Here is a 23,171-nt window from a genome sequence, read left to right on the forward strand (position 1 = left end):
CTCTCTCACACTCACACACTCCTCTTTCATATACATACAGTACAGGCAATTTTCCACAGGAAAAAAATACTTTATTAATACACTTATATAATGTATACCAACATTTATAGACAAAATATGTACATCAAAACATCTTTCATGTAGGTCCCAAAATATAAAATCTCAAGTACCTCTTTCTATAGAAAACTAGTCTTCTGGTAAAACTTTTACATTCAACTTCTCTCCTCCTCACTCCTTTGACACTATTCATACGTAGTACAGAGAATAAACATCTGAGATTTATCAGCTTTTCACAAGTAAAAGGCAACAGCAAGAACAAACACCAGGTTTGACTTGAGCAGAAACAGATGTCGAGTATGCAGACCAGGTCCAGCACAGTGCTACAGTTTGTACACAGTTTTTTTTGAGTACAGAACGTACAATTGTCTGCACGCCGCCCACCTTCTATCTCTTCGGACGGACAGAGTGCGAGAACAGGTATCAAAAATAGAAATGTACAAGAAGGCTATGAACAATAATTACAGGAAATCCATCTGAACTTGTCTGTCAATTAAAAACAAGACTTCTCATTCAGTGTTGTCATGTGGTGGCCCATTCCTTCATCCATGCATTGGGTGTACCTTTACTCTCGTCTGTACACATTTGAGGAAACCCTTGTGTATGGTGCCAGTCATCATAGTGTCTGGTTCTATGGGCATTCCCAGTGATGAGCGTAATGGCGACCTAAAGGACATGGGCAACAAACTTTGGGTGAAAAATGACCTCTAACATTTGGTGCAACACTTTCTAAAGTACAAAGATGACGTGTCTCTATTGCAGCTACAAGATGCATCAGTCATTGGCGTTTAAACTTTAACAGCAGCATCTAAAACGTATCTTTCTTTACATTCAGCTAAGTATGTGTGTGTGTTGGTGTGTATGCAGGGCAGGTCCAGTTTATACGATACATTTGCACTGAGTAATACCACTGAGCATTTAACATTCAACCAGAGCTTTGCGTCCTTCAAGTGTGGACGGATGTTGCTCTCTCCTCCATCTCCTCTTGATCATGTCTACAAGTCCTCCAGTTTGCTGTTTGACCTCCAGGCTGAGGAACAGAGAACGGGAATGAGGATGGGTTATGGAAAGGCTCAGTCATGTTTTCATTCCTACTACTGTCTCTACTCCTGGGTACTAGAACAGGATCACCTCTTCACCCCGCTTCTCTCAGTCTTTGGTTTCCTGGTTGAGGGGTGGTACCTGCTTTAATGCCTGAAGGAGGGCAGGGGAGTCCATGGGGGTCTGAGATATGGCTGGGGCCGGAGAGCCTCCCCTAGGAGACAACAGTAGCTGAGGTGGAGGCGGTCTTTCGCTGGGCATGGTGGGTGCAGAGCCTCCCATGCCAGGGTAGAGCATGGGCATGGCCCCGGGGTACCAGTATTTCTCCAGCATTGGCAGGTACGCTGCAGCGGAAGGTGGAATGAGGTAGAAAGGCATGCAGAGGGGATGTGGAGGAGTTGGACGGTTGGGGGATACGCTCAAGTAACTGCCGTAGCCGCTAGACGATGACATTGATGATTCTCCTCCTGAGTCCTCCGACGACTCCACCCGGGGGCGTTTGTGGCACGGCTCGTCCTCCTCTTGTTTGATACCGGAGCTCTGCCTCTCGGCGTGTGCTCGCTTCAGATGGCTCTCATGACCGTAGTAATCTGGACGTCCCTGTTGCGCCCCAGATTCAGTCTTCTCCAGCTCGCCACCATAGCCGCTGTCTGTATCCGTATCACTGCCACTCTGCTCACTGCTCGTTGGAGCGTGCGCCCGCTGGATGACGGGCACACAGTTCCTCCCATAGCCTTCTGTGGGTTTAGAGGGTGCGCTGGTGGGCATCTCCTTGTGAGGTTGGTGCTGGCGGTAGACAGGGATTTCTTCAGGTTGAGGGCTGGGAGGAGTGCGGGGTCGGAGCGGACTTTGCAGCACCTCTGCGGCTAACTTGTGAAGGTAATTGATCACATGGGATGGCGTGAAATCTCCATCAGTTTCATGATTGCCTAGATACTGAAGCATCTCCTTGGCACAAATGTGGAAGCCAGAGAGAAACATCTCCTCTGACTTCTCCTGGTTGACAGCAGGCTGATCTGTAAAGACAACATGAAACCACACAGTCAGAAATGCTGCAGTTTGAAATAGACGTCCCTTTTCCAACAACTATAGCTATATTTGATGTCACTTATTTGCCTGTTGTTCTGTACAATCCCTTCATTGTGTATTCATCTTGATAATTTGCTCGCTGTCCAGCAAAACCATCCTGCTGCATGTGCATATTTGTGTGTGTAGCACGTGTGTGTGTGTGTGTGTGTGAGTGATCTGCAGCTCACCAATTTGCATGCCGTTCTGTAGAGCAAGGATCTTCTGCTGCTGCTGCTCCAGAAGAGAGGTGAGGGCTTTCACGTGCTTGAGCGTCAGCTCTAAAACCACAGCCTTCTCCAGATGGCCCAGAGTCTGTGGGAAAGACACACAGTCAGCAAATCCTCACCTCTTATATAAAAACACAGAAACTACGCTGTACTGCTCATGTTCACATCATCAAAACTCTACAACAGCAGCCATAAAGGCAAAAGCAATCAATTAGAAATATTCAATTTGATATGGGATCATATACATTTCATAAATAATAGCAGTCTGGAGTATCAATTTGATTGCAAGTTCTTGTTTCATTGTGTATTGGATTGAATTTTTTAAATCCCCGGTTTAAACAAAGGCACATGACAGAAGACACGTCCTCTTCAGCGTGAGCCGTCATCCACTGACTGCTGACGCACTCAGCACTGAGGATGTAATGCCACTGAACAGCCACTCGATGGCGCATGCCACTCAATACAGTGAATCCCATTTCCCCTCCCAGCCACAGCACGAACTTACCGTGAGTTTCAGGTGCTCTGGTAATAAATCTTTCAACTGTGCGATGCACTCGTTTATCCGGTCACGCCTTTTCTTCTCAATAAGTCTGTGAGGCAGCTTGTAGGTTTCCTGCAAGAATAAACAGCATTGTTGGTTAAATTCAGCTGATCCTAGAGCGCACAGATATAGCTCTTTATGATCAGAGGCAGTCACTCCGACAGGGAGGACTCCAGGAGTTATGTCATAGCAGAAATGCGGTCAACCATTTATGATACTACAGGGCTAATGCTAGCCTAATTCCTTCCTCGTAGTTTACACCCTTTAATTAAAAGATGTGGTTATAACTGAACATGTAAAATAATAACGGACCTTGCTCTCCTCCCCTCTCTTCATTCCTCGCCTGGGTTTATAAACATACATCGGGAAATCCATCCTAAAGAAATACAAAAAGAGAAGAGTTAAGTGTGAGGTAATGCTTTGGTGAAGCTATAGATACGGAATATGAAGTGCGATTGAGGAAAGCATTTTTCAAAGTAAAACTTACCCCTGCAAGTCCGACAGATCAGCCTGGTGTTTGGACAGAGGAGGTGGTTGCGCGCTTGGGATTCGCTCCATTTTTTTCAATCCAATTATACAGTAAATTCGAGGTACTTCTCCAATACAGTTACAAATAAAAATGCATTTATTTACGCGTGATAAAAAATGTTGAGAGGGAAAAACAAGGATTTACTAAAATACACTGAAATGCCAGAAGAAACGGTTTCGATTTGTACTAATTCCGCAGGGCTTCAACAGGCAACTAGTCGCACTGATGTAAACAGTTTAAAGTTAGTGCCTGCAATTTCCACGCCGTGGCCTTGCAGCAGAAGGAAGGTAACCCTCTTGGTGGCGCGTTGGGAAAGTGGGGGGGGGAGGACAGCGCGACGAGTTAAATAAACCCTCTGACTCTCCGCTCCGCCTGACCTACCTCTGTCACATGAGGCTCACGTGTTAAACGGCGCTGTATCCTCGGCGGAGGGACGGCCCACTTTCCACCGATAAGGAGCCTCAGTGGGCTGACGGCGGCAGACGTCAGAGGGGAGGGCGGCGCGTGTCCTATCTCGTGTACCTCCATGCTGAAGTGTATTGAAACAAGGCTGTGAGCGCCACGGCGCAGGGAACGTGCTTGCATCAGGCGTGAGGCACGAGAGTCGAGTGGGTATATGCCCACTGCCAATGACAATATACAATAATACAATTAAAATACTATAGTAGCATATAACTATCCTAATAATATCCTGCAGGATTCGTATAGAGCAGTGATGCAACAAAATGTCATCAAGTGCATTTAAGTCATTTTTAACTGAGGTTTGCATCGAGGTTTGTTTTACACTCACACTTTAAAGTTAGTCTAGATTCCTGCAGAACATAATAATGATAACATAATACACAACATTCAGCAGTGTGTTCTATTGACCGGCAGGCAGGTGGGCTCCGGTATAAACACTGCGGTCACTGTGGGAGAACCACGTGCACCTGAGCGCGGACGAGTGTGTGCTGTGGGTTTGTTGTCATGAGGCGATGCCGACTGTGTCACGTTGGTCTCCTCATGGCCCCGGCACCCTGCTGTGCGCGCAGGGCATATCCAGCTCATCCAGCACACGGCAGCTGCTGCACCTGTCTGCTGCAGGCTACGAGCACAGGTCACACAAAAAGAAAAAGGTGCAAAAAGACAGGACATTTACATTGATATTATCATGATTCCTCTATAAATACCTTTATAGAACATATATTTAATAACTCCGAAGTATCCTGTGTTCAAACTAAAATAAGAGCATAAAGGCCATTGAAAACCACATCTGAGTAACACAGTCATTCCTTTTTCTCTACAATATATTTTGATCGAGAAGAGCACAATAGGGTTCAATCGTCAATAAGACAATTACAGGTGTATTACAGCACAATGACCTATAATAAAAAGGTACAGTTTGTAGATCTCATATGAAAACAGGAAGCATCACAATAATCAATGCGCAAGTCTTTCGTTTTTGACAATCCCATTAAAATCCATAATTTGTTAAAGTCAACGTGGACTAGAATGACAGAAGTTTTGTGAAGCTGTAAACAATTGCATTTATTATAGTTGGAATTATGTGATTCGAGAGAAGATGTAACATTCTTTCTTCTCTCAAGTTTTATTTTATTTTTTGTCCATGTCTCAGGATTTTGTCTGAAAAAATCCAATTCAGCAAAATCCCTGCAGTAACTGAATCATAAATCATGCTTAGGATCACAAAATCTTGCCTCACAAGCCAGATGAGACTCAGGAGCTACACAAACTTCCCTGACACAGGAGAGCTTGGCAGCATTGTGGTTATGTATTTTTTAAAAACAAAAATCTAAAATGTATTTGTAATCAGAAGTAAGCTTGAAGTGCTATTTAGAGCATTTTGGCAAATCACACAAAATTTACTAGAGATAAATATTGTATTTATTGGCTGATTTTTAAGGTTTTCTCACCTCACTAAGAGGAGCTCAATCATTAGGACTATCCATCCATCTTCTCTGACAAAAATTAGCAAGGAAAGCTGCAGCTGTCACAGTCCTTTTCACAACCTCAGATCTATCAGCCTTGACATTTTCATAAACAGATTTTTCATAGTTTCAGAAAAGTAGTATCTTTCACAGCAAGTGTCCCCTTCAACAAACAACCAAAGGTCTGTTAGAAAATTCCTGGAGTGTAATGAATTAAATAAAAATGGGGAAGGCAGTAGGATTCAGTAATTACAATATTACTTTAACACTGGTCACAGTGATGCAGCTTTAATTCAATAACGATGGAAAGCCCCTTGGGCGGTTATCGCAAATGTAACACAATTTAATACTGAATTTGATCTTGATTTAAAATCCTGATTATGGCACATTTGTTTCAGTTCACTTGTAGATCTTGAAATTGTTTTCATAATATTAAGATGTATGCTTATAAAATGTCTAACAAGCTTGAGAGCTGCTAACAATATTGTATTCACTTATGTGATATATACTGACTGCCACTGACAAATGGCAAGCTGTTTGAATGCTAATATTGTCAAAAGTGTTACAGTAGGCTATTAAAAAAATGTAGGCGATGCCATTCTCATTAGGTGCGAAGTGTATGTTTGTTATAATAAAGTGTCAGTCTTTAACAAAGCAGTTTTACAATTTAAAAATTCTACATCTGCTCCATCTGTGCTACGATAAAATCCCAAAAGGTCAAATTAAAACCCAAAATTTGCAACACCTGTATTTGCTCAACATGGAGACATATTTCCTCATGCAACATGGTTATAAGAGAAGTGCACATCCTTATTTGTACAGGACCACAGATAACGGAGTTCATCTGCCGGCAATCCCCAAATTGACTTCCGTTCTCTCTTTCATCCGACTGCACCGCGTTAGAAGCATGACACCACTCAAGCTGTCAACCAATAAGCAGGCAGACAGATAATAAATTGCAAACATCCTCATTACCTTTAGTTGCGCATATGTTCTGGTCTCTTCCTCGACTTCCATGCTGATGCGGGTACCGTTTAACACTCATTAACAGACTATTTTACACACTTGTTTATTTAAATAGACTCCAAGAATGGAATGTACAATTCAGACGCAAACCATCCATTTGTAGAAAAGTTCAGTTTGGTTAAGCAGCACTCCAAATGTTTAATCTAATATTTTTTTCCCCTCACAGACGCTCAAACACTTAGACATTCTCAAGTGGGTCTTCTACAAAGTGCCTTAACAATTATTTGAGTGCTTCAGAAAATATCAGTGTTTTAGGATTAAATGGATGATAGGAAGATTACATAATTCAGTGCAGGATAAATCTAATTGAACTAACGTTCGAACATTTCTCCCAAGTTCAATTAAGTTTGGTTCACATTATGCTTCCAATGTGACTCCATATCACTACTATCATTAAGCACAGCATGGAACCTGCTTCAGAGTGAAGCAGTCACATGATCTGCTCCTTCTCCACAGTAGCTCCATATGGTTTGTTATTGAAAGGTTACTTTCTAGTAGTATTTTCCTTAACAAATATCAAAGTCCCCTCAAAAACCTTTTTAAACTAAAGTGTTCTGAACCGCACAGAACCTTCATTTGTGATTGCAAAAAATGTGAAAGTGATAATTAATGGGAAAAAAAACCAGTATAGATTTTATAACAGCATAAAGAGACTTTAAAAGTAAGGTGACCTCTTCTGGATTCTTTACAGGTGTTGTTTATCTCCATATTTCTAATATAAAATCAAATACCAGTTCCCAAAAATAGTTCATTCTTATTTAGACATTGCATATTATTAAGTATTCCTATTGCTGTCAGACAAAAGCAAAATGTGTTGTAGAGGTCATACAAACCTTCAAATACACATGTGACCTGAGTTTGCTGGAGCAACACTGAGGATCAAAACCGCAATAAAAGGCCACTTGAAAGCAATATCCCCTCAGGAACAACTTTGGTATGCTGTCAGTGTGGTGCAATGCAGAAGGCATTCAGGGTAGTAAAGCTGAAGTCAGTGTTTTCATCTCCTAAACCCACAGGACTGGCTTGTCAGGTCCCGAGGCACTTGGTGCACACTCTCCCCCCACACAGACACATCCACTCTACAGGCCACCAGTAACGTACTCCGATAACTTCCACTTCACACAGACACTCAGAAGCACGCATGTTGTAGAAACACTTATTGTAGGAGTTTCTGGTGAAGTATACAGTCAGACATCGACCTAAATACATACTGGAGACGGACACGATTTGGCATTCTGCTGTATAACATGTGGCGCACTGACAGAAGTGCTAAGGCACTGGTGATACTGTCCCCAAGGGCCCTCAGGCAGGCTGCTGGGGATTGATGTTCATGTGAGGGGGATGACCAAGAAGACCAATTCGTTGCTTCTGCTTCCTCTGCTCTGTCATCTGCAAGTGGGAAAAGAAAGTAGTTTTTGCAACCTTAAAAACAAAGCAGGATTTAAACAAATACACAAAAAACCTAAGTGTAAGAGTTAAAAGTTGTCAATTAGTGAGCTTTAGGGGTGCTGGTAGATGTGTTTTGTTACCTTTGGACAGAGCTAGGCTAGCCTTTTCTCCTTAGTTCCAGTCTTTATGCTAAGCTAAGCTAACTGACCGCTGGCAGTAGCTTCCTATTTACTGTACGAACACAAGAGTGGTATCGATCTGCTCAGCTAACACTCGGCAAGAAAACAATTAAGTGTATTTCTTTGAGGTGTAAAACTATTCCTTCAAGACTCACAGGCAATAGTGTGTTCCTTAGCAATAAAATATTTTTTAAAGTGTTTTTAACATTTTCAAAGGACAGCTGTCATCGCATACTGTGACGCATGGTGCATTTTTAACCTGTGCATGAACAAACCCATTCCAAGGAAGAGATGAGCAGAAAATACTGAAGTAAACTACTTTATTGTTAGCTTAGGCTGTCCGAGTCACCAGTTCCATAATGGTGATTGTACAACAGTAAGCAACCAATCCCCAATAACTCTTCCCATGTTATTGTTCATTATAATGTGGTGGTCCTGAGTAATTACAGAACCAAGGTGCAGGTTGTCGATAACCTCCCAATGGCTGAACAAAACAGTCTCAGAAGAGCCAATCCGGTTCAAACGGAGGGAAAATAAAAATAAATCATGTGTGATGTACAGTACTACAAACTGAGGGTGTGCATGGTTTACTGTCACATGATCTACCTGTTCCTTGAGCTCAGTCAGCTGTCCAGACAGGTTGGTAACCAGCCTCATGGTCGACTCAAGCTTCTCCTGCAGGTTCCTGATTTCATTTTGCTCCCCCTCGGCATCGCTGCTCACCAGTGACATGGCGCGCATCCGTGGGAACCAGTCCAGGTTGTGCTCCTGTGGTCAACCAAGCATATTAGCCACTGGCTTTTGTACATTTACGAGGAGTTAATAAAGCTAAATTATGTCAAAAAAGAATAGGTAATTCTAACAGGTAGGTGCTACCGTTTGACAACCGAGTGCTTACATCTGAACTCCAAATGATGCTGTGCTATGGTCTGTTTTTTTGAAGAATCATGCTTGCATTGGTATCATTGTCACAGGAGTAACAGTAAAAGACCTCAGACTGAGCTTATGTAGTACAACGGAAATCCCAGTGAACTGACCAACGATTCCTTTTCATGCTTTGGTCAGTTTAAGGGTTAGACTGCAACTAATGTACCGTCTCGTACTGTATTCCTGTTTGTCTGCAGCAGTCTGTTTATGTCATTTAATGTCTATGACCAGCGTATCTGTCAGTTGAGATTAGATAAGAGGAACACATTACTGTATTATGGTGTGTGAAACGTGCCTGTACGTGTTTACAAGTCTGACTCTGTAGCATAACCTGATGAAGTCTACTTGATCAAAGTTACTCTGCTAAAAACGTGACGCCGATCTTACTGCTCTTTCATTCAGGATTGCTACTCCAAGACAGCATGCTCTAATGATAATTGTATTATCCCATTTCAGGGAAAAAAGTAAGTCTGCACTGAGAAGGAGGATCCGGATGTGTGTTTTCAGGGTGTCTGTGCTCTTTATTTACCTTGATCATCTCAGCTACGTAGCTCTCGGGGCCTGTGTATTCAGTGGAGTCCTTAACTTTTACCAGCACAATGAAGAACAGGTAGTGCCACATGTTGTGCTCCTCTTTGAAGTGTTCCTCAAAGGTCACTGTCTTGTTGTCAAACTTGTCCCGCTCCAGGCCTAGAGAGGGGCAATAACACAGATTATTTATGGTATGAAGTTACAGCATTTTTAAGAACAAACAGGAGCTAGCCTCTATTACACTAGTATGTTTCGCAGTGACATTGGGGAAGGGAACATTCCAGTTTATGTGCTAGAATAATCCCCTCTGCCAATCAGTCAAGTTGCAGTTTGCATCCAAAATGTCACCACTTCTTTCCCGTTTTCTATACAAGATGGAGAGTGAGGTTGAGCCTGATTACCTGAACAGAAGTTATTTTAGCTACAGGTAAAAAACACACCTGCACAGGAAGTTAATGATGTAAACCAACTGTTGGCTACAGACCTGAAGACCTAAAAACCAATGCAAGATTGAAAGAAAGATCGATGGCTTATAAAACAGAGCTGGAGGATGGAGAGCCACTTAAGCCTGCGGAGGTCGGCTGCTAATCTCTGCATCTCCTGTTCCCTTGTGGTTCTTGTGGAAACCATAGAGACGGCAGCTCCCCCTGGGCCCTGGCCTTCTTTAAAATGAGTGAGTCAGAGCTGATGGTTGGCTGGGTGACGAACTGTTCTCATTCCATATGCTTACCACTTGTCCTGAGTGCGCGACCCAACTTACGCACGCATACGCTTGCTCACCTACAGCATGTACTTTTTTTTTTGGCACTCACGCATATAATGGACATATAAGGAAATGCAGATGCCGCTACAGAAAGGGTCAGAGAATGGGTAATCAGTGAAGTTGCACAACACAGATGGCGTGAAAATTAAGTTTGTGCTTGTGAGTGAGAGGGAGACAATGTCTGGGCGTGTGAGACAGACATGAATTATGGAGGCGAGCAGAGCAGTGGCAGGAAGCTCTCATGACTCAGCCTTCTTTGGAACTACAGCTAAGTGAAAAAGAGGGAGAGGGAGGGGGGGGGGGCTGCAACAAACTACATGCACAGAGATACCAGAAACCACAGACACACCATGAAATCAAACACGCTGAAAGGGGATTTTGGGACTTTACCGAGTGATATGAGCTGGATTGTGGAAGAGAGTACTAATGACGCACATTCTTTGAAACACAGAGCACATCCAACAACAGAGCACAGCTCCACCGGGCTGGCAGGGTGCCCTGATGATTAGAGAAGTAATTCTGGCACTGGAAAGTTAAGAGGTTTGATTGCAATGACAATATCATTATGAAAATATTCTAGCACAAGTGGCAGCAGAGAGAGCTGTGCCACATACGATAAAAGTGGGAGTGACACATTAGCAGTAGATATTTGAATGTCTGAGGCACCATGCAATGTATTGCTTATTGTGTCACCATGTAGCAACTGAAAAAGGACATTAGGGAACCAACAACTGCTCTCTAAACAGATGAAGAGCAGTCTCACCGCAGATGAAGCAAGTAGTCTTCAGGACTTCTTCTTTCTTCTGTTTTTCACTCCTCAGGTCAGCAAAGGTGTCGATGATTACGCCAAAGATGAGGTTGAGGACGATGATGATGACCATGAAGAAGAACAGCAGGTCGTATATCACTCTAGCTGCAAACAGTGGCTCCTGCGAACGGAACAGAAACACAGCAATAACAGGAAGTGTTCAGAGGTAGTGACTAGAAAATTACATAGTAATTATTAACTTTATTTTGACAACAGAGAACAATTAAAAGTCAAATTAAGATGAGATTTGACTGTATTGTGGAGGGCTAATGTAGAAAGATTGTCCTATTTAAATGTATGACCCAAAGGGCAGGTCTTCACATCAACATATGTGTAGGATGTTATGAGTTTAACCTTCGTCATCATGGATGTTAATGGAAACACAAGACCACAGGTGAAACCTGCCAGATGCTACAGTAACAGAGCCGGCAGAAAGCCGGTCAACCTAATGCAGCCTGTTTCTGTCTAGATAGGACACAGACAAATGTTTATTTTACATCATCAGCCAACCGAGCCACAATGGACTTCAACGTCTACATACTGTGCTGTAAGTACATTGGTGAATCTCACTCACTCATTTTCCATTTTTGTTAATCCTTTAAAAAGCAATCATCACCAGCCGAATGCACTGCCACTCAAACATATGTAAGACACGCTTGCTTTGAAGCAACAATGTACTGAGCCACTCTTCCATCCATTGTGATTTTGTGGGTTGAATATGTGACTTTTTGGCCCGAGCTGCATTGTGTTGTGAATATGTGAGGCGGATAGTCACATCCTCTTTTGACATTAGTGGTTGACCCTGAATTCGGTGGAAATCTATCTTGAGGTTTAACTCTGACACAAGGCGGAGGTAGTACAGCTGCAGGGAAACATTGTGAAACAAATTCAGCACATGGTGGGCTTGCAGCCAGCTCACATGGCCCTCGCTGCAGCAGTGGGTGACACGCACACACGCACACAGTTTTGTAAGGGTCCTATCTTCAGAGTTGCACATACCTCTTTGGAAGGCTTGCGGAGTACATCCCCTACACCTCCTCCACTCCTCAAGCCATGACTCAGCACAGTAACGATACACATAAGTAGAGAGTCGCACGTCCGCTCCATGTTGCTCTCCTCCTCACCGCCATTCCCCAAATCTGAAGAAGCAGAGAGGAAAGCTTGAATCTAATCATTTCAGAGGCTGTAAAAAGTGACTTCTTTTTAAGGTGTATATCAATTTACAGACTCACAAACAACCCTGCAGCACCAGAGAATGCCGTTTACACTCTAATGCTTTATGAACTGGTATACCAAGGTAATTAGGACCACCAGGACCGATACTTTTAGGTTAATATAACATCAAAAGCATCAAACTCTAGCTCATAATACGTATTGAACTAACTCATGTGACCCAAAGACATTATGCAGGGAAATTTACATTTAAAATAAAATGAAGTACCACTTCAGAAGCGCATCATATTTCTTAAGGAAATGTAAAATCAAAAGTAAGGCATGATACAATGCACTGCAATATATTGAATTCATTTCCATCATAATCGTCATCATCATATAGGTAGTATGGGTGTAACACTAAAGTCACTTTTATTCAGAAATTATGATGGTTTGCGTATAAGACAGTGGGACACACTTTACTATATTTTATTTTCCATTAAAATATCATAAACCATATTCTGCCATACTCATGATGAATTGAGTACATTATGGTATTTGATGAGATTGTAATGTTCATACACAGTATAGACTCAAACAAGTTATGATAAACAATCTAAGTAGAGTATTAACTTGTTTTGAAATACTCTCTGAATATAAATAAATATCAGACACCTGTTTTAGAGTAGGATTTGATAGCCATGTAGTCACAGTGTAAATAGGGTATCATCTGCTATTTAAATATCCTTGGCGTAGTTGCAGAACTTAATATCTGTTGGAACCTTGTTTACGTGTTGTGGTTCACAGTGTGATGGCAGAGAGTCAAAGCAGAAGTGTTTTTGTTTCGCTGGAATGTGACAACAGCTTTGGTTGAACTTGTGAGCCAGACAGAAAAACAAAGATGAACATTTCTGAAAGATTTATCCAATTTGATAAAGTGTATAGTTAATTGACGAATGACCTCTGACCCAGTCAAATGGTGATCCGCCTGCTAACTGTGTGTATCACTGGCCAAATCATTTTATAGTTTTTATGTCTTCTAAACTTCAGTTTTTACTGAAATGTGGTCACATGCTGATGTCATATGAGGGCCAGTGAGGTCACATGAGAATGGTTTGGCAGTTATGTGACAGTCAATGGAGTCATGTGAATGAAATTGTGAATTGGTGTGAAGCTGCAGAACAGAACGAAACTGCAAAAACATCAAACAATTTTCCTTTCACTTGTCTTTCGCTTGAAGAGGCTAAGGATGATTTCCAAATATTTCAGCTCTACAATAAATTATTTCCAGTTCTCCACTTCTCTTTGACATCACCATGAACAATTCCTACATGGGACCACTTCAACTTTCCAAATATGGAGACTAGTCTAGAAACTTTGACCCCAGACTTTTCTAACCCTGCAATGAAAATTCACCACATTATAAACTGAGTTTGCTGTTATCACTTAGGTTTAGGATTGATGACAAGTACATCACAGAAGAACAAAGAGCATTCAAATAAGATTTTTGGACCGATTTGCTTTTAATGATTGAAATATTTAGGTAACACCCAGTGTTGCGGTTTACATTACCTTCCTGCAGGGCCTCTGTGGTGCAATTCTCACCAATCCCTCCCGGACACATTCCTGCAGGCAGAAACTCACTGGCCAGACTGGCTCCATTTTCTAGAGAGTAAGAACGGTATGTTGCAAACGTTTTCTTGTCTTTTCAAAATGAAAACCTACATTCTGTGATCTTTAAAGCCGTTTGTCAAAAATGATTGAAAGACAGGAGTCTGCCCTCACTCAGAGTTGTGTTGGGGATACGATCCACCTCCAGGATGAAGTCGTCTTTGAAGAAAATGTAGCCAACGATGGAGAACAGGTAGACCAAGATAAGAGCCAGCACAGCGGTGAGCACGATCGAGCGTCCATTACGAGTAACACTCTTGATTACATTCAGCAAGGTCTCTTCTCTGTATACCAGGTCAAACAGCTACAGAGGCAACACACACGTTATGAAACAAAAAGGATAAATATCTAAAAATAGATTCATGTGAAGTGACTTATGTAGTGCATTCATTTAGGTTACATAATACCATCATCTACATACAGGGAGGCCAGTGTTTGACACAAGGTGAATGTGAGGTTACACAAGAAAGTACAAGCGGCAAGAAACAAATAGGTTTGGTGGATTCAATTTGCGGGGTTTTTTCTATTACGCTGAATCCTCAGTTTTCTCTGTCTGACATGAATTACACGATTTTTCAGCGTCTTGTTATTAAAAAAATGTGGAAATATGTTGCACTGCATCTGCAGAGGAGCTGCTTGGGCCTGTGTGAATGGAACACGTTATAAAGCAGACCTGAGGCAGTTAACACCTCCACAACAAGAAAAAGACAGAAACACCATTGAAGCACAATATAAGGCATCTTCTGGCAAGTAGGATATGTCCGTGAATGCACCAAAATGGAAACATTCAGAGAGACAAGTAATATTTTACTCATGGTTTTAATTCAAACCTGCTGCCCTTTAGAGTAGGTTTGTGTGATTGTTTTTTTGCAAAGCATCTGTTCTTAGTATGCGTATTCACAGGGTGTGTGCGTGTGTTTCTCTCACCAGCAGACTGTAGAAGAAGACATGGACAAACACCCCCAGAGAGCAGATGATGAGGTAGAGGAGGTGGTAGAGGAACTCAAAGTCAAACACCATGGCTCTGTAACCCCGTGTGAAGGTTCCTCGGTTCCCCACGAAACTTATCAGGAAGATGATTTTATTGCACACCTGGAAGATTAAGTCAACATCTCTTTAGTAATAACAATAATGGACAATCGACTGTTAAGAATTTAAATATTGGAAAGTCGTGGCCTTGGCTCAGGGACAAATACACAAAATGCTGCACATGGTGGGTGTGGCTTTTCAAGGTAAATGAGGACACATATAGTATGTTTACATGCACATAAGTAACCTGGTTATTGTTTGCTTTCTGTGGTAACTTGGTTTCTTAAAAGGTAATTTAAACCAAACACGAGGGAAAGGGATTAACAAAAACCCAGTTAACATGGCCTCTTTGGATAAACCGGAATTCCTGGTCATGTATACACTTAAGCGAGTTTGTGAATGCATATACGTGATCCATTTTAATAATGAAATCTTAAGTCTGACTAAAAATATAACTGAAACTATTGGCAGTTATTTTAAAAATCCACACAGCTGCAAAGAAAAAGAAAAGAAAACACATGGTTCAAAAATGTCAAACACAATCAGGGAGACATCCGACTCCTGACCAGCTGCATGTAAACTAGATTTTAAAGCAACCAGGTTACTGCAGTCCATGGTAACGTGTTCTCTGATTTCCTGCATTAACTTGATCTCTCTCAATAACCCGGTTTCTTTTGTACAGCTAAACGTAGCGATTGAGGAGAGAGATAATCGAGGCGTGTGCAAGACTTTACTTTGTGCGTGTGTGTTTGTGTTAGTGTTTAAGAGCACATCTAGAAAATCTCTAGTGGGTGCAGGGGTGGTGTCGCTCTCTCTTGGGTTCAGTGACGCACTTCACACCCCGTAGTGCAGCCAGGCGCTGCCAAGGAGAAGTGTGAGGCCAGCAACACCACCAGCAGCCGGTGCCCCGGCCTGCCAAGTGGGCATGGAGTGTGAGTGAGAGTTGAAAGAAGAACTGGAACTAGTGCGGTGGAGGTTTCTCAGCACGTGAAACTACATACCCAGTGCGTGTGAATAAGGAAATAGAAATGGTCTTCAACATTTCTCTGGGGAACATTACAAACCACACAGACACACCCTTTCACACAAGAGGAGAACATTTAAAGGGTTAGTTCACTCAAAATAAAAACATGTTACTCGCCTTTAGCAGCCATGCAGATAGTTTTGACTAAATTTGTCCAGATTTTTAGATATTCTGAGATGTCTGCTCCTACTCCAATACAATGGAGGGGAATGAATTTCATCAGAGGTGCTCACACACGGTCAGTTCTCATAGGGACTAGGCTCGTCTGTCCACACTAGTTCCAACAAAGTCTTTGGAATATCCAGGGACACTGTTAATTTATTCAATTTCATTTTTTAATTCTTTGAGCATTTCAAAAACAAATTCTAGTCCCGCAAATTAGAATTGGCATCATTGTGGATTTTCTCAATTAATTTTGAGTGCATGAAATGTCGAAAAATAGGAAGAACAAGCTAACACACAGAGTCCAAGGTGGCACCTTTCATTTGCAATAATGATATGACAAAAAAGAAAAGCACAAAATCCTCACATTTCAGAAGCTGGAAACAAAGAACATTCGCCATGATGATTGAAAAATTTAACTATTAATCGATTATGAAAATAGTTGCTGGTTCATTTTCTTTGGCTCAGTTAATGAACTAATTGTTTCAGCTCTGCAAAATTCCATTTCATTCCCTTGAATTTGAGTGGCAACACAAATTTCAGAGACGGATATCTCACCAGCCCGGGAAATTAAACCACAACTAACTGCGTGACTGGTAATTTGGGTGAACTGACCATTTAAAGCAGACTACTCACATTGAAGGCACCCAGAAGGAAGAGGGTGGGCTCCAGGCCAACAGAGAAGATGAGGCGGAGGATGGTGATAATGACGAAGGCACGAATGCTCAGCGGTTGGGGCATGATGATAACAATGGCCAGTGTTGCCAAGACTCCCATCCACAGCAGGGCAGAAAGGTGGGGATCCAGCATCCCTGCAGAAGATAAATGCAGGTATTAATGCACATGCAAGGACACTTGCTACAATTGCTGTATTTGACAAGCCTGTAACATAGTGAATTGATCGTACATGGCATATTAATGAATCATGTTGCGAGGATTACACCCCAGCTTAAAAGAGGCCTTGTCCGTATTTGAACTGTTCCGTCTCTCAGGCAGGCCTCGGGCCTTCATTAGTGAGACGTTTAACTCAAAGAGAGTCATAACACCCAAAAGTATATGACATACTTTTTTTTTGTGTGTGCTTTAAGCTTTGGTGAGAGCCTACCTTATGCTTCCCTTGATCCCAAGGTAAATCCAGGATTAGTGTCCGAGACATGGGTTTCATGGGGCAATAAATCACTCAGGCTAAAACCCCGGATCAGGTTTGATCAGCCTGAAAACAAGGCCACACCCAACCTTCTGCCTCTGTTACTGACCCCCTTTCTTAAAGCACAGGGCTAACATGTGTGCAAGTGTCCATGTTAGTAAGCACTCTATGAGCGCTGGTCATTGAGTGCTCAGAGAACATAGAAAAGAAAAATAAATGAATGTGTTGATAATAGAAAGGTAGAAAAAGATCTAGAGAAAATGGTGAAAGACAAAGAAAAAGGAAAATGGGGCAGAACTGCAAGGATTGAGAAAAACAGTGCGAGGGAGTTGTAGTGAATGAGAAGGCAGAGGGGGAGTACTGCGGGTAAGGGAGCCCTCCTTCCCTCCCCTACTTCCTTGACTATCTCTCCCTCTCTCTCCTTCCCTTCCTCCGGATTTCTCTCCCGCCCAATCCCTGCGGAGATCACATGACAGGTGCCACTTACATAACAGCCATCTCTAAAAATATCTCAGCTGAAAGATTCATGAGGAACGGGCCGGGGGCAACACACAGCTCCAGTGATGTGGCAGACTGACAAAGTGGTGCATACGTGCACTCACAAACTGTCTCGCTACCTTTCACTTGCGGTTTTATATGCAGACGGATAATTGTGCACAACTGTCTGTAAAATCAACAGTTGAGAAGGCTGCAAGCATGCACTGTCAGTGTGTGAGCATGTGTTGAGTTGATTTGCTGCTAACCAAAGCTATTTGTCAAAAGACGAAACACACTGACCTAGATCCCCTGCTCTGATAACCCTCATTCTAAAGCCCCAAGCAAAGGAGGGAGGAAAGGGGTCTGTCTGTCTGTCTGTCTGTCTGTCTGTCTGTCTGTCTGTCTGTCTGTCTGTGAGAGAGTAAGAGAGAGAGAAGGTAGGGGCCCAAAGCCATAAAGTGCCCGTTAAAGCTGGCCAAAGGTATGCTGGAGTCTCACGTGATGTCTTGCACACAAAAACAGTTCCAGTGAAGAGAAATACAGTCAGACCTTACTCATGTTGTGCACAACTTAAACTTATGATTGTATTAAATATTGAATGATTTAATTATGCAACTGCTGTACACAACACTAACCAAACAACAATTAACTTTTTTTTTTTGTACTTCATTACAAAATTAATAAAATACTGCATTTTGTGTTACCTAGCATAGCTCACAATTTCAACAGATAAGGTGACAAGAAGTAAAGAAGAAGAAGCTTTTTTTGAGGGTTTCAAACGACAGTGACATTGGTATTGTATTCACCTTGTAAGTCTGTGTGTGAGTCATCATGTCAAAATGTGTCCTGGAGACACCTACTGTAGCAGGAACCACAGAGGCGGTCTATACACACTACTGGTGTGTAGTTGAGATCAAAATTCTCACATTTGCATTCTTATTGTCATATTCTTTGTTCATCTTTTAAATAAATGTAAAGGAGTATGGTAATTTACATGAGCAAACTTTGTCATTTTGATTACAACACACTCTTTACATGAATCTATGTAGCATGGAGCCGTTTCAGATCAAAAACTGAACCCACTGATGGAGTTGAGAAACATCGGCGAGGAGGATTTTGCAGCTGAATAGCTTGCCTCGTTTGACGAATGAAACATGATGCAAGACTTTTCTAGATCACCTGATAATGTTGTGTAAGATTTTGTTCCTGAGCCGAAGTAAGCTTTGTTGATGGGACTTTAAATGACACAGGGCGCTCCTCTGTTTGTTGTGGTCTTCATAGTACTGAAAGTCAAATATGAGCTTAGGCTTTGAGACCACGGGTTGAGTTGAGGATTGTGTGGGTGTGTCCTAAACAAAGGTAGAGGGCTTAGTTCCTGCTCCTAATCCTGGTCAGGTGATTAGAAGTCAGCAGATCAGAATATTGTGGTAAAAGGAGATCAGTGGGTCGATGCTGAGGCTGGACTGAGAGTCGGCTCTTTAAAGTCTATTTCTGTGGGTGGCTATGACATTTTACATGCCTTTCCAGATAGTTTCTTACAACAGAGCGTGATGTAAATGTAAAAGAAAAAGTTGAAAATCCCAATTACAGAACTGGATATAAGCTAAAACAAGCATTTTTGCTTCTTCCTAATCTCTAGGCCTTATTACTGGCTGCAGAAACTAGTGCCACAATTTCAATACAGCCCATCATTGTAGGAGATCCCTCTATCTGTTCTTTTCAAAAAGCCATGTCAGTGCAGGCTGTGACATGTAATAGGCTGTTTGTAGCAGAAAGGAAAACATGTCAGAAAGCCACTTTGTTCCTGTTTTGCATATTTGAAGTCATGTCCTTTGTTTACCATGGTTTTAAAAATAGTCTGTATGCAACCTACAGTGCATTACATACGCATGTGCCGCTCAGATGCCGCATCAATACAAAATCAACATGCATGAGCAAATTCACGACAGGAAGAGTAAATGTTTTATATGCACAAACGAGGACCAGGACTAAGCTGACTACTTCACAGGAAAAAGCATACAAATGATTCAAAATGATTGAGCCACTGGAAAGGTGAAGTGAGAACACGATTGTTCGTGACGGGATGTAAGCTTGGTTAGAGCTCCGTTTTAAAAAGCCTGTTCTCACGCTCACGTGTATTCTCATATGCAACTGACCTGCATGTACACCCTCCAGGGGGTAGAAGAAGCAGACCAGCAGGTTCATCAGCACAGCCAGGTTGAAGGAGATGTTACTCCACACCGACATGTTTCTTGAGCACCAGTACAGCACCGGTTGGGCTGGGGGGGGGGGGTACAGTGAGACATTTTGTTTCAAATTTGATCACGCACAATATGATTTAGATAGGTTGTCTACAAATGTTGTTTTATGTTTGTAAATTCTAAGATCGCAAAGTCATCAGATTGTCCAACCAACAGTTCAAAAGTCAAAGATGATCAATTAAAATGATACAAAACACAGAAAGGTGGCAAATTCTCACATTCAGCAAACTAGGACCAATATTTGATGATAATGATGAAAAAGTAATGAATTAAACCATAACTCAATGATCAAAAATGTTTAACAAATCTTCTGTTGAATAACTGTTAAGTCAACTAATTGTTTCAGCACTAAATAGATTATTACATACCCAAGTTGTTGATAGTAACAACTTGTGAGAGTTGAGCTCAACTGGCTCAGTTCTCCCTCCTCATTACATAAAGTAATATGAGGACATAAATCACAGAAAACATAGACAAAACAAACCAGTCAACATTGTTATTGTTTGTTGAAATGTTGATAGTGAAAAGTAAATTTAAAAAAGGTCAAAATGAAGGAAAAGGATCCTAAAACACGCCACTTTGACCTTTCACACACACAATCTGACTTCTAGTAGAATATTTTCTGGAAGTGGAAAAGAGAAACAGAATCAGGGACTTTTCTCTGTTCATTGCCTCTTCTGAGTGAGAGACAGAATATGGCTTTGTGTGGGTATGCAGTCTTGTATGTGGATTAGAAATGTGACCGAGTGTGGGTGCCGGTGAGCAAGCATGCTCTCAGTTGCGATTCATAAGGTTAATGTACAGATGTTTCACAACTCAAACAATGTGGAAAACCCCTGTCTGCTTTTAGACAGTGGAAACATGCACACACATAGCACTAGTACACACACCGGGTGACATTGTTAGCCCTGCTGTAGAGTTGGGGATACGCTTCCATTTTCCATATCCGCTTAGAGGTCTATCCGCGCATGCATTGGGCAAGAGGCGGGTTACACCGTGGGCATGTCGCCAGTCTGTCAGTGGGACACGTACTCACACAACCACCTTCACGCCCACAGTTAATTTGGAGTTTCACGATTCACCTGCATGTCTTTGGACTGAGGGGGGAAACATGCAAACTCCACATAGAAAGGACCGTCTGACTGATGGTAATCATTGAGCCACTATGTCGCAACCACGTTGGGAATCTTCATCACATTAATGAAGAATCAAGTTAATTAATCAAGAGTATTGTCAATGGCATCTCTGGTCTGAAGCATTATGTAAACTGTTAAGACAATTAGACGATGGGGCCAATAAACAAAAATGAATCAGCAACAGTTTTGGTAATTGTTTGACTAATTTATCAAGCAAAATGCAATTGATTCCACCTTCTCAAATGTGAGGATTTGCTGGTTTTGACCGTTTTTTTAATTTATATTTATATATTCAATATAAAGATATTGAATAGCTTTACCAGTTTAGTTAATCAAACTAAACAAGAAATCATGTCATGCTGGGTTGAGTTTTGTATGCGATCACTATTTTCTGATTTAAAATAAAAAACAATTAATCTGTTATTGACACTAATAATAATGAACATAGTGAATTTAATTAAGATTATCCAAAATCTCATTGGGGAGCTTTGAAGCGTATTTGCACTTCTCACCAAATCCTGTGCTTCAATTAATTGTCTAGCACCTATAGAAGAGTTTATTCAGCCAAATTCAGGTGAATGATGAAACCCTGTGAATAAACATTTACTTGTACAAAGGTCGTCCTGTATCCTTTGACATAATTGACCACTACATGCACCAGACATGCTCCAACTTGACCCCACCTCTGAGCTTCTTCTGCCAGTTCATCTCATCAAAGAGTTCCTCTGCTCGCAGGAAGAAGTCGTTGATCTTGCTGCCCTGCTCGTCTCTCTCCGTGGTGAAGTAGACTCGCAGCTTTGACTCGGTGGTCAGGAACTCACAGATGTTGGGCACGGGGAACACTATCTCCTCCATGGTGCGGTCCTGGCGCACAATCTGAATAGAGACACACCGTCACCTTGGCATCTATAGGTCAACATTGTTGTATACTTGCAAGGAAATTGTCACAAAATATTGTAAAATGTGTGAAATTCGACTACAGACTAATGACAAGGACTGCATGTTGTGACCTCTATCTGAGCAGTGTGTTTGGCGTAGAACTCCAAGGCCTCATCTCCCTCTCCACTGGCCCCTCCTGGCTTTAACATCATAGACAGCTCCTTATTGTGACGTGCCAACTATTCGGAGGAACAAATCCAAGAAGTGAGCGTGCCACTCAAAAACAACAACACATGTATAATGTGTGTGTCTCATCATATTCCTTTATGAATTGAGTAATTGATTGATGAGAGAAAAAGCAGACCTGGTGAGCTAAAATGTAGATGTTGTGTCCAACATTTCGGGGGGAAGCAGCATCGTGTTCTTCCTCTTCCCCGTTATCATCCTCCTCCTTTGTGTCCTCAAATTCTTCCTCCCCCTGTAGATAGGCTTTCATTATCACTTCCACCTGGACGGGGACACACACACGCACACACACACACAAATCCATGATCTGTGATACTGAGTAGCTAAGGCAATAGCTCAGTTGTATTTGAGATGTGAAAAGGACACGACGCACAACATCATCTCCTCACCAGCTCTTTGGGCCTCATGTTGTACAGGATCCTCTCCGAGTTCTCACTGTCGTGACGGCTCTCCATGATTGCAAGCAGCAACTTGGATGCATTGTTCTAAGAGTGACAAAAGAGACAGAGCAGGCAGAGGAAAGAAAAGCTCCAATATAAGAACTTAAACTCTGTCAGTTTCTACATCCAAGGAAAACAGACAGAAACCAGGGTGCTCTAGAAAAAAATCACTCTGCAGTTGTTTGTCCTGGCAGGCAAGCCCAAAAGTGAGTTTAACTCTGACAAATGAATGCTCAGCTCTTATACTGTTAGTGATATTCCATCCTGCTGTGAAAGGAAAGTACTGCACAGTTTTATTTTCTAATTTCCGGCCCGAGACCCGAAACCCACATCAAAAGGTATAGATTCTTCCTATGAAGCCTTCCTCACCTTGAGCTCCAACACCAGGTCCATCCGCTTCTTCCCAAGTGGGTTGATGTCATTGAGGATCAGGGCGATTATGATATCAATTCCATTGGACTCGTGTGTGGCAATGCAATTCTGAATGACATTTAAAAAATACAATTATGAAAGAGACGGAAAGTGCCCACGTA

The 23,171-nt window shown here is 42.0% G+C and overlaps 2 protein-coding genes across 13 annotated transcripts in view; both read right to left on the reverse strand.

Annotated features, from left to right (window-relative positions):
- Window positions 1-49: 49 nt before the first annotated feature.
- On the reverse strand, window positions 50-3,787 carry LOC116381119 (class E basic helix-loop-helix protein 40-like). 2 transcript variants are annotated; one of them, XM_031842975.1, is made up of 5 exons: window positions 3,422-3,787; window positions 3,247-3,310; window positions 2,899-3,006; window positions 2,317-2,478; window positions 50-2,094 (listed from the first exon to the last, which is right to left on the reverse strand). In XM_031842975.1, the coding sequence occupies exons 1-5, from the start codon at window positions 3,490-3,492 to the stop codon at window positions 1,207-1,209; spliced, it is 1,293 nt and encodes a 430-aa protein (XP_031698835.1). In that variant the 5' UTR covers window positions 3,493-3,787; the 3' UTR covers window positions 50-1,206. The 2 variants fall into 2 exon arrangements, with proteins under 2 accessions (XP_031698835.1, XP_031698827.1); XM_031842967.1 differs by having other exon boundaries at window positions 50-2,114; window positions 2,355-2,478; window positions 3,422-3,786.
- A 2,654-nt stretch (window positions 3,788-6,441) lies between these two features.
- Window positions 6,442-23,171, reverse strand: part of LOC116381048 (inositol 1,4,5-trisphosphate receptor type 1) — a 63,806-nt gene continuing 47,076 nt past the window's right edge. For all 11 annotated transcript variants that reach the window (XM_031842917.1, XM_031842885.1, XM_031842900.1 and 8 more), the window contains 15 exons: window positions 23,008-23,118; window positions 22,588-22,683; window positions 22,317-22,460; window positions 22,084-22,191; window positions 21,757-21,949; window positions 19,833-19,955; window positions 16,689-16,864; window positions 14,765-14,929; window positions 13,952-14,141; window positions 13,739-13,831; window positions 12,014-12,153; window positions 10,970-11,135; window positions 9,442-9,602; window positions 8,592-8,753; window positions 6,442-7,806 (listed from right to left, as the gene is read on the reverse strand). In XM_031842917.1, coding sequence (XP_031698777.1) covers window positions 7,720-7,806; window positions 8,592-8,753; window positions 9,442-9,602; window positions 10,970-11,135; window positions 12,014-12,153; window positions 13,739-13,831; window positions 13,952-14,141; window positions 14,765-14,929; window positions 16,689-16,864; window positions 19,833-19,955; window positions 21,757-21,949; window positions 22,084-22,191; window positions 22,317-22,460; window positions 22,588-22,683; window positions 23,008-23,118 — 2,115 coding nt within the window. In that variant the 3' untranslated portion in view covers window positions 6,442-7,719. The remainder of the gene's footprint in view (window positions 7,807-8,591; window positions 8,754-9,441; window positions 9,603-10,969; window positions 11,136-12,013; window positions 12,154-13,738; window positions 13,832-13,951; window positions 14,142-14,764; window positions 14,930-16,688; window positions 16,865-19,832; window positions 19,956-21,756; window positions 21,950-22,083; window positions 22,192-22,316; window positions 22,461-22,587; window positions 22,684-23,007; window positions 23,119-23,171) is intronic.

The sequence above is a fragment of the Anarrhichthys ocellatus genome, unplaced genomic scaffold, assembly GCF_004355925.1.
Source record: "Anarrhichthys ocellatus isolate YVR2014 unplaced genomic scaffold, GSC_Weel_1.0 scaffold1, whole genome shotgun sequence".
In the NCBI taxonomy this organism is placed as follows: domain Eukaryota; kingdom Metazoa; phylum Chordata; class Actinopteri; order Perciformes; family Anarhichadidae; genus Anarrhichthys; species Anarrhichthys ocellatus.